At 42.5% G+C, this 14241-nt stretch overlaps 1 protein-coding gene across 8 annotated transcripts in view; it reads left to right on the top strand.

Moving 5' to 3' along the window:
• RBMS3 (RNA binding motif, single stranded interacting protein 3) overlaps window positions 1-14241 on the top strand; it is an 844595-nt gene that overhangs the window by 550138 nt on the left and 280216 nt on the right. For all 8 annotated transcript variants that reach the window (XM_006890636.1, XM_006890630.1, XM_006890633.1 and 5 more), the window contains exon 5: window positions 3450-3607. In XM_006890636.1, the coding sequence (XP_006890698.1) occupies window positions 3450-3607 (158 nt within the window). The remainder of the gene's footprint in view (window positions 1-3449; window positions 3608-14241) is intronic.

The following is a 14241-nucleotide window of genomic DNA, read 5'->3' as shown; positions in this document are numbered from 1 at the left end:
ATTTACTGTACAGAGGTAACTCTTGGTTGCTGTGAAGCTGAACACTGTGACAATGATGTATCAAATACAATAATGGTTACCAATGGTGGGCAGTGTTTGGTGGAGCTCCCCAATTAAAACAAGCTTGGAAGCAGGAGCAGCATCCGCTTCCAAAATAGCTTGTCTCAGAAACTCTATGAATGTGGAGAAATGATGAAAGTTATACAGGTGCCCAGGTCTTTCGTTCATAGGGTCACTATGAGTCATCTATGACTTGACAGCACTTAACAACAACACAACAATGATCACAGCATAAGAAACTTTTTTTCTTTTTCTGTTCCCTTTCAGTCCAGATTTTGTTCCAGAAGGAAACTTCAGTGTGGTTCTAGTCCAAGTCTAACATCTCTCTTACTTGCAAATGAGTTTTCTCACAACGAGAAAGTCAACCAGGAGATTCAAAGCCTTCTGGGTATCCCTCCCCTCCCTACTCCCACACAGAAGGGGGAAAGGAAAGAAAACATCTAGCTATCATTTTAAAACCTCGATTTGTTCACTCTTTATACAGTCGTCTTTTCTTCAATACAAGCAACACTGGCTTTCTAGTAATGTTGGAAACGTTGTGTTTTCTTCTAAAGAACATTTGTTTGCTTCACACAATATGTAGATTTAAAGAAATCTTATCTACCAAATCATAGCCTGTAGCTGGCAAGAGTTACTAGGATGCTACGTAGATGATTAAAGCCTGGAAAACATCAGACTGGTGGAAAATACACTGAGTGAGATGACAAGAAACTTGATTGCTAAATCGAATTCTCATCCTGTCACTAATTATTGGCTTGTTCTTGTTCAAGATGATGAATCTGTCATGCCTTCATTTCCTCATTATCCAATAAGTGTACTAATATTTGCCAAGCTACCTTTCAAGTGATGATGTGAGATTAAAGTTAAATGATGGATAGTGAAGTCCTAGAAAAGTTGAAAATTGTATGTACATAAATTTCCTTATTATGTATTTGAAATCACTCTTCTCCCTCTCTCTCTCTTTTTTTTTACTCTCCTAGCCCAAAATACAAGATTAAAATCACTTAAGAAGGATGGTATTATGTTTGTTTTCTTGCTGAGATCTTGCCCCAGAGAGGGGGTGTGTGTAAGAGAGAGAGATTGTCTTCAACGACACTGTTTGGAGATTTTATTCTTCCTAAATACAAAGCTGCGGTTGTCTTGTTCAGATTTATTGTATCCATTTACTTTCACTATTTTCTTCAGTGATAAAGATGAGAAGCTTTAAAATTCAATTATGTTTTTTTTAAAATGAACCTCAGTGTACATTTTATTCATCTTAAGCTTAATAAAAAATATTATGATCTGCCTATAGATTTGGAGATGCTAAAAATAATGGAATTTAGCTGCATACCAAAGCTGACACTTAATCTGAATTAATATTGGAAGCTTGTTTATTGTATATTTTTATTGCACTTAAAACCTTGAATTTTCACTGTAATACAACTCCTCACAAAAGAGAGCTGCCTGTTACATAATGTGATTTTCTACAGACTTCAGAATGCCTTGTTTTCTAATGTTTTTCTTTTTTTTAAAGTAAAAATGCTGTTTGGGTTTAATATAGTGATTTAGTAAAATATCAGATATAGTTTATTGTCAGTTAATGAATCATCAAATTTAGTACTGTATTTTGAGTCAAGCATGCACATTAATTTCTGACTTGTCAGTTCATTGTATAAAATATATCCAGGTACATATAAGCATAGGCGATCCCTCCCAGGTTGCCACCTCTGTAAAACCTATAATATTAACTATTTGAGGTACACACAGTGGTTCCTAATAACTAATGGATGCTACTCTGTGATGTGCACCAAAACATCATTACCGTCATTATTATTGTTATAGTAGTATTATGTTAGACATGTTTTAGTGTCTCAAGGGTGTCTTTAAGTGCTTTTATTCATCGAAAAGTAGACTTAGGCAAACATTTCAATAACTGGCTCTTTGACTTAAAGACAGACTTGGAAACGGATCTCATTGGTAATCCAGGGACTGGATGTGAGCAATTGTGGTTTCATTTTCATGCCATTAAGCAAAGCCTATTTAAGCGCTGCTGCTGCTACTGCAGAATTAGGAACTCTAGACACCCTCTCCTCATTCCTATATAAATATTCATGCAGGGAGTACAGTAGTGATCCTTAAACTTGAATGGTCATCAGAAGCACCTCTGGAGAGCTTGTCAAAACTCTCCAGATTGCGGGGCCCCATCCACAGTTTGTGATTCTGCAGGGCTGGAAGGGAGCCAGAACATTTACATTTCTAGCAGATTCTCAGTGGTGCCAAAGAGGTGTAGGTCTAGTGGGAGGCTGGACAGCAGAGTGGGAAAGGCGCGAATTTTGGAGATGGATACAGATGTCAGCACTGGTTTTGAAGCTTGATAGCTATGGACCTTGGACAAGCGAGAGACCAGCTTTACCATTTGTAAAATAACAAGTAATGTTTTCTGGGCATATTGATTGGACTGTGGTAGTTGTTAGGGGCTGTCAATTCAAGTACAAGTCACAATGACCCTGTGAACAAAAGACCTTACTTCTCTCCTATCCCGTGACACCCTCATCATCTCTGATACACTTGATAAAGTGCTGAGAGCAATACAATGAGTACACACTGAGCAGAACATTGCTAACTAGTGTGAAACCAAGTCTCTCCTTGGAGGGTGGGATTTTGAAGCTCCGCCTCGCGTACTCTGGACATGTGGCCAGGAGACATCGGTCCTTGGAGAAGGAAGGGTGGATGGACAGCACAGGAGTGGAAGACCCCGGATGAGATGGATTGATACAGTGACTGGAGCAATGGGGGCAGTTGTGTTGCATTTGTGAGACTGGCTCAGGACAGGGAAGGGTTCCGAGCTGCTGTACATAGGGTCGCTATACATCACAGGCAATTCAATGGCACCTAAAAACACTAACTATGACAGGTGTGGAAGCAGGAGTGGCATCCACTTCCTAAACAACTTGCCTCCGGAAACTCTATGGACTTTGATAAATGTCGATAGTTGTAGAGGGGCTTCAGGCCTTTTGTTCATAGGGTCGCTATGAGTCATGCTTGACTTGAAGACAATCAAGAACAAGTGGGGATTGTGGTCAACAGAATCGGTTGCAGAAACAGTATTTAATGTTAGCCGAGAAGAAAATACACATTAACCTGATTTAATCACATTCGTTTTATTAGCTTTTTCTGGAATAGGCTGAGCAGAGAGCCCTTCCCTCTTGGAAATGATTCCTTCCGTGAGAAACATTCTGAGCAAGAAGAAAAGTCAATGAAAAGAAGCGTGTGTCCCTGGGGGATGCACGTTTAAGAGCTTGTTGGGGAATGGAACTGAGATTACGGTTGAAGCAAATGTTTGTGAAATAAGTTTCTTAATGTTCAGAATAAACTACTTTTTTTGTTTCTTCTCTCCCTTCCCTTAGCAACAAGAACAAGACCCCACCAACCTGTACATCTCAAATCTCCCCATTTCCATGGACGAGCAGGAACTTGAGAATATGCTGAAGCCCTTTGGACATGTCATCTCCACCAGAATACTGAGAGACGCTAACGGAGTCAGCAGAGGTGTTGGCTTTGCCAGGTAAACCGTTTGCTCTGTTTGTCGTCAGTCCCCATGGTTCTCTTCGCATTGCATTTGTGTCTTGTAGTGGAACCCAGAATGAGAAGATGCGGGAGGCCGAAACACACTTTATCAAAGCATCTCTCTTTCGATCACTCCCTGCTTCCAGCCAAAGAATTCCAGAGTAATTGCAACGACATTGCACTTGCTGAAATATGTCCGTAGAATGTTTCTATGCATCTTGAGTCATAATGAGATGCACACTCGGTTGCTAGGTCCCTCTGTGTCTGTAGATCAACCAAATCAGACGCTGCCAGTTTCTGCAGGGGAGAATGAGTGCTCAGAACCTCAAAGCAGAAGGGCCCAGGTGGTGAACAAAGCATCCAAATGTTTTCACATGGCTTTACCAGGAAGAGAGGTGATGGGATTTCTCAGCATGGAGAAGAGGGGAGAGATTTAGCGAAACATGAAGCATGTGGAAGTCCCAAGGAACCCAGACATATAAGAGGAGGTCAAGGGGGCTATTTGCATTTAAGAGGTTCTCACTGTGTGTTGTGTTTGATATTTTAGGCAAGCAAATTCCTTGTCTCTCATTGTTGGGGGGAAAAAAGAGGAGTTTTCATTTTCACTTTAAGGGAATGTTTACAAAAGATAGTCGTGCCAGGAATGAAGTTAAAATGGTTATACCTGCTGTGCTTCCATAAAAAACTAAGCTCTGTGAGAAAGAAGCAAATCAAAAGCCTGGGTCCAGGGTTCGTGGATGCTTATGTCCAGCTGACTCCCCATGTTTGTTTGCTGTAGATAGTTTGTCTGTCTAGAATCCATGGATGTAGGAAACCATTACAAACTGCCTTCCGTGAACTTACCTTCAAGGGGCTTCATTTGTATTCTAAATGCCAACTTATGTCTAACCTGATGTCCTTGAAGTCAAGGACCATGTCTTGAAATCCATTTCATTCTCTAGCATTGGGTGCCCTGGTGGCTTATTGGTAAGGAATTTTACTGACAATATAAAAGTATGCAGTTCAAATCTACCAGGTGCTCCACAGGAGAAATATGGGCGATCTCCTGTGCTATTGGCTGGCTAAAAACCCACTGGAGGGTTAGCTCCCAACTCAGTCACAAAACAACAACAACAAAATAGTTTACACAGAGGAGACAGGTAGGTACATATACAAAGTGCATTCTTGATGCTTCGACTAGAAGCAAACAGAAGGCTGGAAACCTCCCTTAAATTGAGTAGATTTCTGAGACAGCCTTTATTTAGATCACTGAGAACTTTTGCTTTGCATGGTCGAGGCAGAGCTTATGACAATATATGGGTCTCTGAATTTTGGCAATCAAGTTTTTCCTCAAGAGTGACCAACTTGCTATGGGAGGTTTGATCACTCTAGGAATTCAGAGGAATGAGAATGACCGATCTCATTTTAGACAACCTACAACTTCCTCTACTTCTTCTGCTCCCCAGTTCAACTACCCCCCACCCACCAAAAAAAAAAAGAAACAAATGCTTCTGGACAAATGATTTCTCCCTTATTTGTGTTCTTGCTGAAACCTGGACATGTGTCTAGTTCCTCCAGACAGCCTGCTTTCTAAGACAACGCTAATGATAGAAATGACGCATTTTCTTGCTCCAAAGGAGAGGTTAGTTTTGAACCTCTTTCTTCTGGACACAGAGCTCGCCTCAAATGAGACACTCAAGTGCAGAGCCACGTAATTAATGTGCATTTGTAAAGGCAAAAACGGTATTCAGGGCAGAGGATAGCGTGAAATGATAACACTTAAAAAGGCCGTTTTCTTTAGAAGAATGAGGATTTAAAAAATTATCTTATGCTTGATCTGAAAGCAGCCTCTCCATCCATGGTGGGTTTTGTATGTAACAGCAGCAGTAATCACTTAAAAATGCAGAGTGGATCACGCTAGGGGCCTGCTCAGAGCCCTGTGGTAAAGAGAAGGATTTGACTTGATAGTCCAGCTTCATTCCTGATCTTCCCCAGTTTCCTGGCCTTGTGTCCTTCTGCCTCCTATCAAGAAAACAAGTCAGGAAACAGCTCTTGCTCTGACTTCACTGTCCTCATACCCTGGGCTTGGGCTGATGTGTCATTTCTTCAGAGATGCCTTCACTGACCTGCAGCCCCGGCCGAGAGACAGTTTCGGATGCTATTGTTTCAGCTGCTGCACGAGTTTTTGGTGGTGGCTGTTTGCGTGGTTTTTTTTCATTTTTGGTAAAATTTATCACCATTGTAATCAATTAGATATTGATCCATTTGCTTACTTAAGGTCAGTATTCACTGATTAGATTGTACTTGCCATTAAGTTAGGGACCATGTCTGCCTTTTTCATTTGAGGGTAGATTGGTAATTGTTTAATTACCATTCTGTGAAATTTCTGAATGGCTCAACTCAAAACAAACCATGGGTTGTGAAATCTGTGCCTGGATCCCTGGCTCATGAGATGCCATGCTTTACCAATCAGCTACATCTCCAGACCCTAAACCCTGGATTTTGAATATGAACTCTTAGCAGTCAGGTTCCAATGCTGAAATTTAGTCTTAGTACATGAAATAACATATTTTCCAATTTTAGAAGGTAGAATGTTATTTGAAAAAAGAAAACACAGCTTGATGTCAAGATAATTTCTTCTACCTAAGCAAGCAGTTGATGTTATATGGCACCAGGCTGGAAATGACTCCCAGCTGACCCTCTAGCAGGTTTCAAAAGCTGTAAATCACATGGAAAGAGATTGCTCATTTTTCTTCTAGGGAGCAGCTCGGGGGTTCAATCCTTATGTTTGTGGCCTGGCAGTACAACTGTGTTAGGGCACCAGGGCTCTCAGTTTTGTAGAGCAGATGGAAAACTGATACACAACACTATTTCACGCTTCATCTTTGTTCAATATTAAATTGTAAAGAGAAGGATCTTATGTGATGTATCTAGTTTGGTGGGACTGTTGTTATTGTTGTTGTTGTTATGTGCCATCGAGTTGCTTGGTGCGACTGTTGTTGTTGTTATTTAATGCCATCGAGTCATAGACGACTCATAGCGACCCTATGAACGAACAGCCTGAGCACTGTTCGTACATTGAGTTTCCGGAGGCAAGCCATTTTGGAAGTGGATGCCGCTCCTGCTTCCAGGCTTGATTTAGTCGGGAGCTCCAGCCAACACTGTCCACCATGGGTGCCCATTACCACGATTGGCACATCACTGTCACAGGCTTCAGCATCACAGCAACCACGAGTTACCTCTGTACAGCAACGCACAGACCAGTGCTATACCACCTAGAAGAATGTTTCTCAGTTTCTTGGTGGGACTAGTTTCCTTTAATTTTAGCTGTACTATAAGCACATTGATCTGCCCAGATTCCTACTTGTTCACACCGTTTAACCTTTGGGTCATTTATACCTTAAGACCTTTCCCCACTCAGCCTTTTTCAATGTGTGTTTCTTCAACGAGCCACACAAATAGTTTGAGTTATTTTCTGTTTGTTGAATAATGGTACATACTAGTGAGAAGAATTACTAGAGTCATAGATTCATAGAGTGGTTGAGTAGGGACAGTGGTTCTTAAAGTGGAGCTCCCGGACCAGCAGTATCCGCATCACCTGGGAACCTACTGAAAATACAGACATCAGGAGCCCTCCTGGATGTGTGCACTAAGTAATTTGGCCCAGTGATCTGTGTATTAACAAGCCTGCTAGATGCTCCTGGTTTATCAAGTGTGAGAACCATTGTTTCAAATCATCCCAGGACTAGGGGGAAGTGTCTCATTTCATGGCATTTCACTTTACTGTACTTTGTCAATACTTTTTAGAACTTGAAGGTTGTGACCACTCTGTGCTGACCAAGTCTGTCAGTGGTATTTGTCCCACAGAACAGGCCCACTTCATATCTCGCTGTCATATTTTGGTAATTCTCACAATATTTCAAACTTTCGTTGTGCTATTTCATACTCCATAGACTGTAGCATTGTGTAAGCCATTATTATTGTAGAGACGTGGCTTTTATATGCACTCAAAACTCATTGTCGTGTGGTCAGAAAAGAGGCACAGTCGACCTTCTAGTGGGTTTTCAGATGCCTCAAGTTGCGAGAGAGGAGATTGCCTATCTTTCTACCTCCCACCCTGAGCAGTTGGTGGGTACGAACAGGTCTTTGAGAGGGCAGTGTGACTCCATACTTACAGGCCTCCAGTGCTCCCTTTCAATTGTTGTTGTTGTGGACCATCATGTCAGAACTGACCCTCAACTGACCCTACAACAGGTTTTCAGAGGCAGTAAATCACCAGAAGGATTGCTCACCCTTTTCCCTCAGGGCAACTGATGGATTCGAACTGTCTGCCATTGGCACCGCAGCACAGCTTTTTGCCACCAGGTCACCGGAGTTCCCTGGTAAATGAAATCTTTTTGCATCACTTTTTTAAGATGTTTGCTTTATTGTGGTGATCTGGAAGTCAACCCACACATCTCCAAAGTGAGTCTTATTACTACCCCCACTCCTAGAGTTTCTGATTCAGCAGTAATTTGCATTTCTAACAAGTTCCCAGGTAATGCTGACCCTGCAGATCTGAAAATACGATTTATGATGGCCCTCAAGCCATCTCTGAATTTTCCAGATGGAATTGATTTCTATTGTGCTTCTATCACAGTGCACCACTTTCTCAAAATGTAGTCATGAAAAATGAGTCTGGCTCCTTTCTTGTTCCTCAAAGAAGTCTCCCTTGGCCCTCCTCACCTATGTTCCAGAAAACTCAGTATTTCCTGGCCTGTAATAATCCTTCAGTAGATTTTATTATGAGGATTACACGAATTGCTCTGTTGTGACTGTTTGACTCTAGCAAGACATAGAGAGGCAACTTTTTACGTTGATGTTGTTGATTGATTGCCTTCAAGTCGAGCAAGACTCAGCGATCCTATGAACAAAAGGCCTGAAGCCCCTCTGCCCTATGGACATTTATCAAAGTTCAGTTCATAGAATTTCTGGAGGCATGTTGTTTAGGAAGGGGATGCCACGCCTGCTTCCCAGAGAGACAGCATTTCATGATAACAAGACAAATTCTGAAGTGTTAGAACACACTATAATGTGGTTTCTTCCTCTGGGATTTCACAGGGCCGCAGACATTCAGAAAACAATACTCTTTGACCCAGAGAGTGACCAGCCCATAATTGTTCCTGGTGAATTTCTGCACATATCTCTTGAAATTGTGACCTTCTTGAGCTGTGAACCTGAATAAAACAGAAGGCTGAACTTCGAACACAACCATTGGCCACTTCTTATTACCAGATGTGGTCCCTGCACCCACCTGCGGTGCAGATAATCTGACAGTTTCTCTGACTAGAAAGCAACCCATCCATTACTATTTAACTTGCAAGCTACACATCAGTCTGCTATGATAACCATCTCTTCAAAGTAAGTGGTATCTACATTTTATATTTGAAACACTGAACTTGAAAGCATCATTTTGGAGGTGATCAGGGCTCCCTGACAGCACCATCATAGACTTTTCCAAGTTCCAGAAGCACCAGATAGTGTCTGAAATGGCAGGCATTTATTTATTGCTGATTCTGCTCCCCCCACCCGCCCCTTACTCTTTTGTAAGTTAAGACACTTTTGTAAGACCCTCCCCCCTTCAAATGGTGTTTTTATAGCAAAGCCATAAACCTCTGAAAAGAGACGTTTACGGTGGGAATGCTGACAGAAAGACCCGCAGGGCCACTTGTGGGTGCCTGCAACCTCCCGTGCCTGTGGGGGTGAGGCCCAGGGCAGAAGTCGGCTGGAGTCTGGAGGGACAGGACTGTGCGCTCATGTTATCCACTCTCGATTCCCAGAAACTTGAGACCATTTGTCCAAAAAAAATCACATTGAAAGAATGTTCTAAGAGGCCAATAAAGAATGACCCCAAAGTGGGGGGGAATGGGGGTGCTGGGAAGTAAGCATTCACAATTAATCCAACTTCAACATCTGGGAACATAGAGGCTCTTTGAGAACCGTGTTTACCGTCCCCTGGTGAGTTAAAGAGCGTGAGAGACTGATGAGAGCAGAGACCTCCGAGTGGCGGGTACTGCCTGGGCCTCTTCAGGACTCTTCGTCTGATTCTCTTGGAGCTTTGTTGGAATGGCCTCACGCACACGGGAGCTCTGTGTCCCACCTCCCCCAGCTGAGTTAGAGAACTTTCGAGATAAGTAGTTGAACTTGACTGCTCTTTCACCACGTTAAAAAAATAATTAGGGCTTTTGGCTGATACATATTAGCCTGATTTTAAGAAAATCCATAGAAAAAGCAAACTATTAATGACACTTGAAGATTCTTAAAATGTTGATACACTACCCATTATTTCATAAGTCTTCTTGCCCCCGCCCTCTCCAACCTCCTGAAAGTTAATATGAACATTGATTTAGAAGAAACATAAAATGTTGTTATATGTGTCATCGAGTCACTTCCGACTCACAGTGACCCTGTGTACAACAACGCTAAACCCTGCTCCATCCCTTGCCAGTCTTATTGTCTCTGGCACTCCTATCCCCCATCACCCAAGTGACGGAATCAGTCCATCTCATCGAGAGTCTTCCTCTCCTGTGCTATCCCTCCACTATCCCAAGCATGACGTACTTCTCCAAGGACTGGTCCCACCTTGAAACATGTCCAAAATATGTCAGATGGAGCTTCAGAATCCTTGCCTCCAAGGAGCAGCCTGGCTTCACCCTCCCCAGGATGAACCTGTTTGTCCTCCCAGCAGTCTGTGGTATATTCAATACTCTTCTCCGGCACCACAGCTCAAAGGCTTCAACTCTCCTTCTATCATCCCTAGTGATTGTCTAGCTCCCTGATGCATAGCAAGTAACGGCAAAGACCATGGCCTGGATCAGGCACACCTTAGTCTCCAGAAAAAACAAAAAAAAAACATATAGATGGAGCAAATGCCAGTACTTCCATGGAATGCAGATATACTGTTGTGAGGTACCATCAAGTTAAGTACAACTCAAGTGAACAATGTATCTGAACCCAGGCCTCTCCTGCGCCGTTCTCATCATCTCTGATAGATTTGAGCCAATGGCTGGAGTCACTCTGTCAGTCTGTTTCTCTGAGGCATTTCCCCTTTTCCACTGACACTCCACTATTCAATCAATGCTTCCTTTAAAATCACCTTAAGTTTTATCAAAATTTTTTATTGATTGGAATTTGTTTTTATTGTACCTACCTGAGTTCATTTTTTTAACATTAATGATTCCTTGCTCTATCTCTTTCTTTTTTCTTTTCAATTCTTTTGCCATTACTATTACACTCAAACACGTGCAGCCAGGTAGGAAGTCAAATGTGACCAAAGAAAATCTCTAAAATATAAACTGAGTGATTAGTAATCTCAAACCACAGTTGAGGTTTCCCAGAAACAGGCTACAGTCTTGCTTGCTGAGTTTAAGGGAAATTCGAGTTGTTGTGTTTTGTTGCTCAGCCGCCCGCAGAGGTGACTGAGCGCAGTGTGTGCGCCTGGTCCCCTCTTCAACTTCTTCTTCTTTATCCTTTGGTGTGTGTTGTCTTTTATCCTTAGTTGCTTCTTGTCATTGTTTGTCTGTCTTTTACCATCAAAAGATGCAAAGTAGTCATCATGACTGCAGAAAGGAGAATTTTCTGCTTCCTTCTTTGTCAATTCTAAGTCTGGGATTCCCAAACTGTAACTTGTCAATCAGACAAACAAATTAAATGGTATCTGTTGTTTTAAAACTCTCTAGACTTAATTCTTGTTTTAAACTTGTTTTTTTTTTTAAAAAAAAAAAGAGAGAAGGGACATACACACATACACACTGCATTCCTTCAATACGACGCAGGAGGGAAAGACCCTCTGTGAGGTGGATTAATTCAGTGATGGCGGGTAATGGGGGTGGGTGTGTCAGAGACGGTGAAATTGGCACAGGACAGAGTGGGGTTTAGGGCTGTTGTATTTAGGGTCACTATGAGTCTCAGGCGACTTGATGACACCTAACAACAACAACAACGACTAGATTTCAGAGCCTTCCCTTTACAGGATGGGAAGAGAAGTCTGGAATAAAGACAGACATTAAATAGAAGGAGGAAAGCTGATACCTCAGATTGGAACTAGAAGCCAGTCCTTGTGCTCTGAGGCTGGAAGACCTTTCTGTTAAGAACTAGGACCCCACTTGCTGTGAGTTGGAGCTATCTTCCTTTTTTCTATGTCCTCACAGTGATAAACCTGTCTGTAGCCGACCTCTCAGTTTTGCACCTCTAGCCATGCAGTTTAGGACCATTTGCTCAAACTCCCAGAGCCTCCTTGCCTGATAAATAAATACTGATTCATTTCACCGCAAATATACTTCAGGTCCCGTGAGCACGCCACTTGTTGTTTCTGGTGAAATAATTTAGAGATAGATAGTAAAAAACCAGTTCTGCTTTTGTAGCATTTGCATTCTTCTGGATGGGAGATACATGCAGACAATCAAATATCACATTTCAAATAATGTTATAATAAATGGAGCGTATTAACAAATGAGTGTGGTAGACTGTATGGAGGTGAAGCGGGGGGGTCAGGAATAGGAAGGGCTTCTGAGAAGGTAACATTCAAATGAGGCACAATAAGAAGAGAAACTAGAGACAGTTTGAGGGCTCTGGAGACGAGGTCCATAAAGATTAGTACTGCCAACACAAAACTTGCCCCTATCTGGTGATTTGAATCCAAAAGCAGCCAGGGTGAAAGAGGGGTGGTTTCCTCCCATGTGATTTATAGCTGTGAGCTGGTTCTGACTCGATGGCAATGAGCTGGGTGAGGGGAGAGTGTTCCTTTCTTTAAAAAAAAGAAATTATTATTTTTGTGCATGTACCATCAAATCAGATCTGACTGGTGCAGGAGGAGATTGTTCCTCTTTATCCAGCAGAGCACCTGGTGGATTTGAACCACGTACCTCTGGAATTGTAGTGCAGCTTCCTGACACGAGGCCGCCAGAGCTCCCTCAGGGAGTGTTCCTTTTAAAGGGAAAAGAGAGTAAAAGATGTCAAGTAGGACCAAATTTGGCAGGTTTGGCAAACAGAAACAAAGCAAAGTCATTGGACCCAGAGCATGAGAAAGAGATGCAATAGATAATGACAGCTAGGGATAAAATAGGACTGTAACTCAGAGAAATTGATTCAAAGGTATAATGCATTCCCTGACATTTAATGGCAGGCTTTATCTGGACCAAAGCATGCTCTGCTTATTAATTTTTCTTTATCTCAGTTTTATTTTTTTTAATTGAATGGTCTGTCCTTACATTTTAAAAGGCCTTTTGAAAACACAAATCTATGGTTGAAAGGTAGATTTAGAGAATTAGGCGTCAATACAAGGTTCACATTGGGAATTGGCAGATAATCTATGTTGGACGAATAGTTTCCAGACTGAGTTTAAGCAAAAGTTTTTCTTTTTTTTTCCCTTACATTTTTTTTTCTTGAAGTACAGTGCTTCTGGGACACACTCTCGCTTTCCTCTGCTTTATGGGGCATTTGTCAGGGTGCTGGCTGAAAGCACAATTTCACCCCAGGTGGTTGAACTGAGGAGCCAGAATGAAGGATTATTTACAGAGGTGTAGGCAGAATAAAAGGAACTGATGAAGGGATGCTAAAACATGCAGAGGCCAGCAAGGGAAGGACCCTCGCTGCCTCTGGGGGAATGATCCTTACAGGCACGTAGAGGAGGGGCCAGCTGGCAAGAGGTGTGGTTAGAGGGTCACACACAGGCTGTTGGACCCACTGCAGAGGTGGCAGCAAAGCAGGAAGAAGTGGACAACCTTCTCAGACTTCTCTCCTGCCTTCAGAAGGACAGCCAAGCCTCCTCTGTTGAGATTTCGTGGAAGCCAGCAAGAGAAGGGGACCTTGTTACAGTCCGTAGAAGGGCCATTTCTTAGGGTCACAGAACAGCAGGACAGTGACCTCTAGACTGCAGCTGTTTTGAATTGCAGTCCAGTTGCTTCTGACTCCGCCTTCTGACCTTGTGTGCTGCAGCCGAGGCGCTGCCCCATGCTCCGCCCCACCCACCATCATGATGATGTTTGAGTTCATTGTTGTCAATTTTGTCAATTCATTTCATTGAGGGGGTCTCCCTCTCCTTTGACGCTCTTTTTCCCAAGCCTAATGTCCTTCTTCAAAGACTGACCTGGTCTAATAACATGTCCACAGAATGTGAGATGAAGTTCCACCACCCTTGCATCTAAGGAGCGCGTAGTTGTTGTTATTGTCAATTGAGTCGTAGAAGACTCATAGTAATTCTATGAGTGAAAGAGCTGAACGCTTGTATAACTTTCATCGTTTCTCCAAGTTCTTAGAGTTTCCGGAGGCAAAGTATTTCAGAAGTGGATGCCATTCCTGCTTCCAAGCTTGTTTTAACAGGGAAGCTCCATCAAACACTGTCCGCCATGAGTAACCATTATTGCATTTGACATATCAGTGTCACAGTGTTCAGCTTCACAGCAACCATGAGTTTCCTCTGTACAGCAAGTGGACAGACCAGGGCTATACCACTTAGAAGAATGTTTAATAAAAAAAAAAATTAAAACCAGGCCTGGGGGGACTGGTCCTTGGAGAGGGACATGATGCTTGGGAGGGTGGAGGGACAGCGCAGGAGAGGAAGGCCCTTTATGAGGTGGATTGATTCAGTCATTGGGATAATCAGGATGGGTGTGT

The sequence above is a fragment of the Elephantulus edwardii genome, unplaced genomic scaffold, assembly GCF_000299155.1.
Source record: "Elephantulus edwardii isolate Elephantulus edwardi_28Jun2011 unplaced genomic scaffold, EleEdw1.0 scaffold00091, whole genome shotgun sequence".
NCBI lineage: Eukaryota > Metazoa > Chordata > Mammalia > Macroscelidea > Macroscelididae > Elephantulus > Elephantulus edwardii.
The sequence above is the reverse complement of the archived record's forward strand: the minus strand, read 5'-3'. Positions and strand labels throughout refer to the sequence as shown.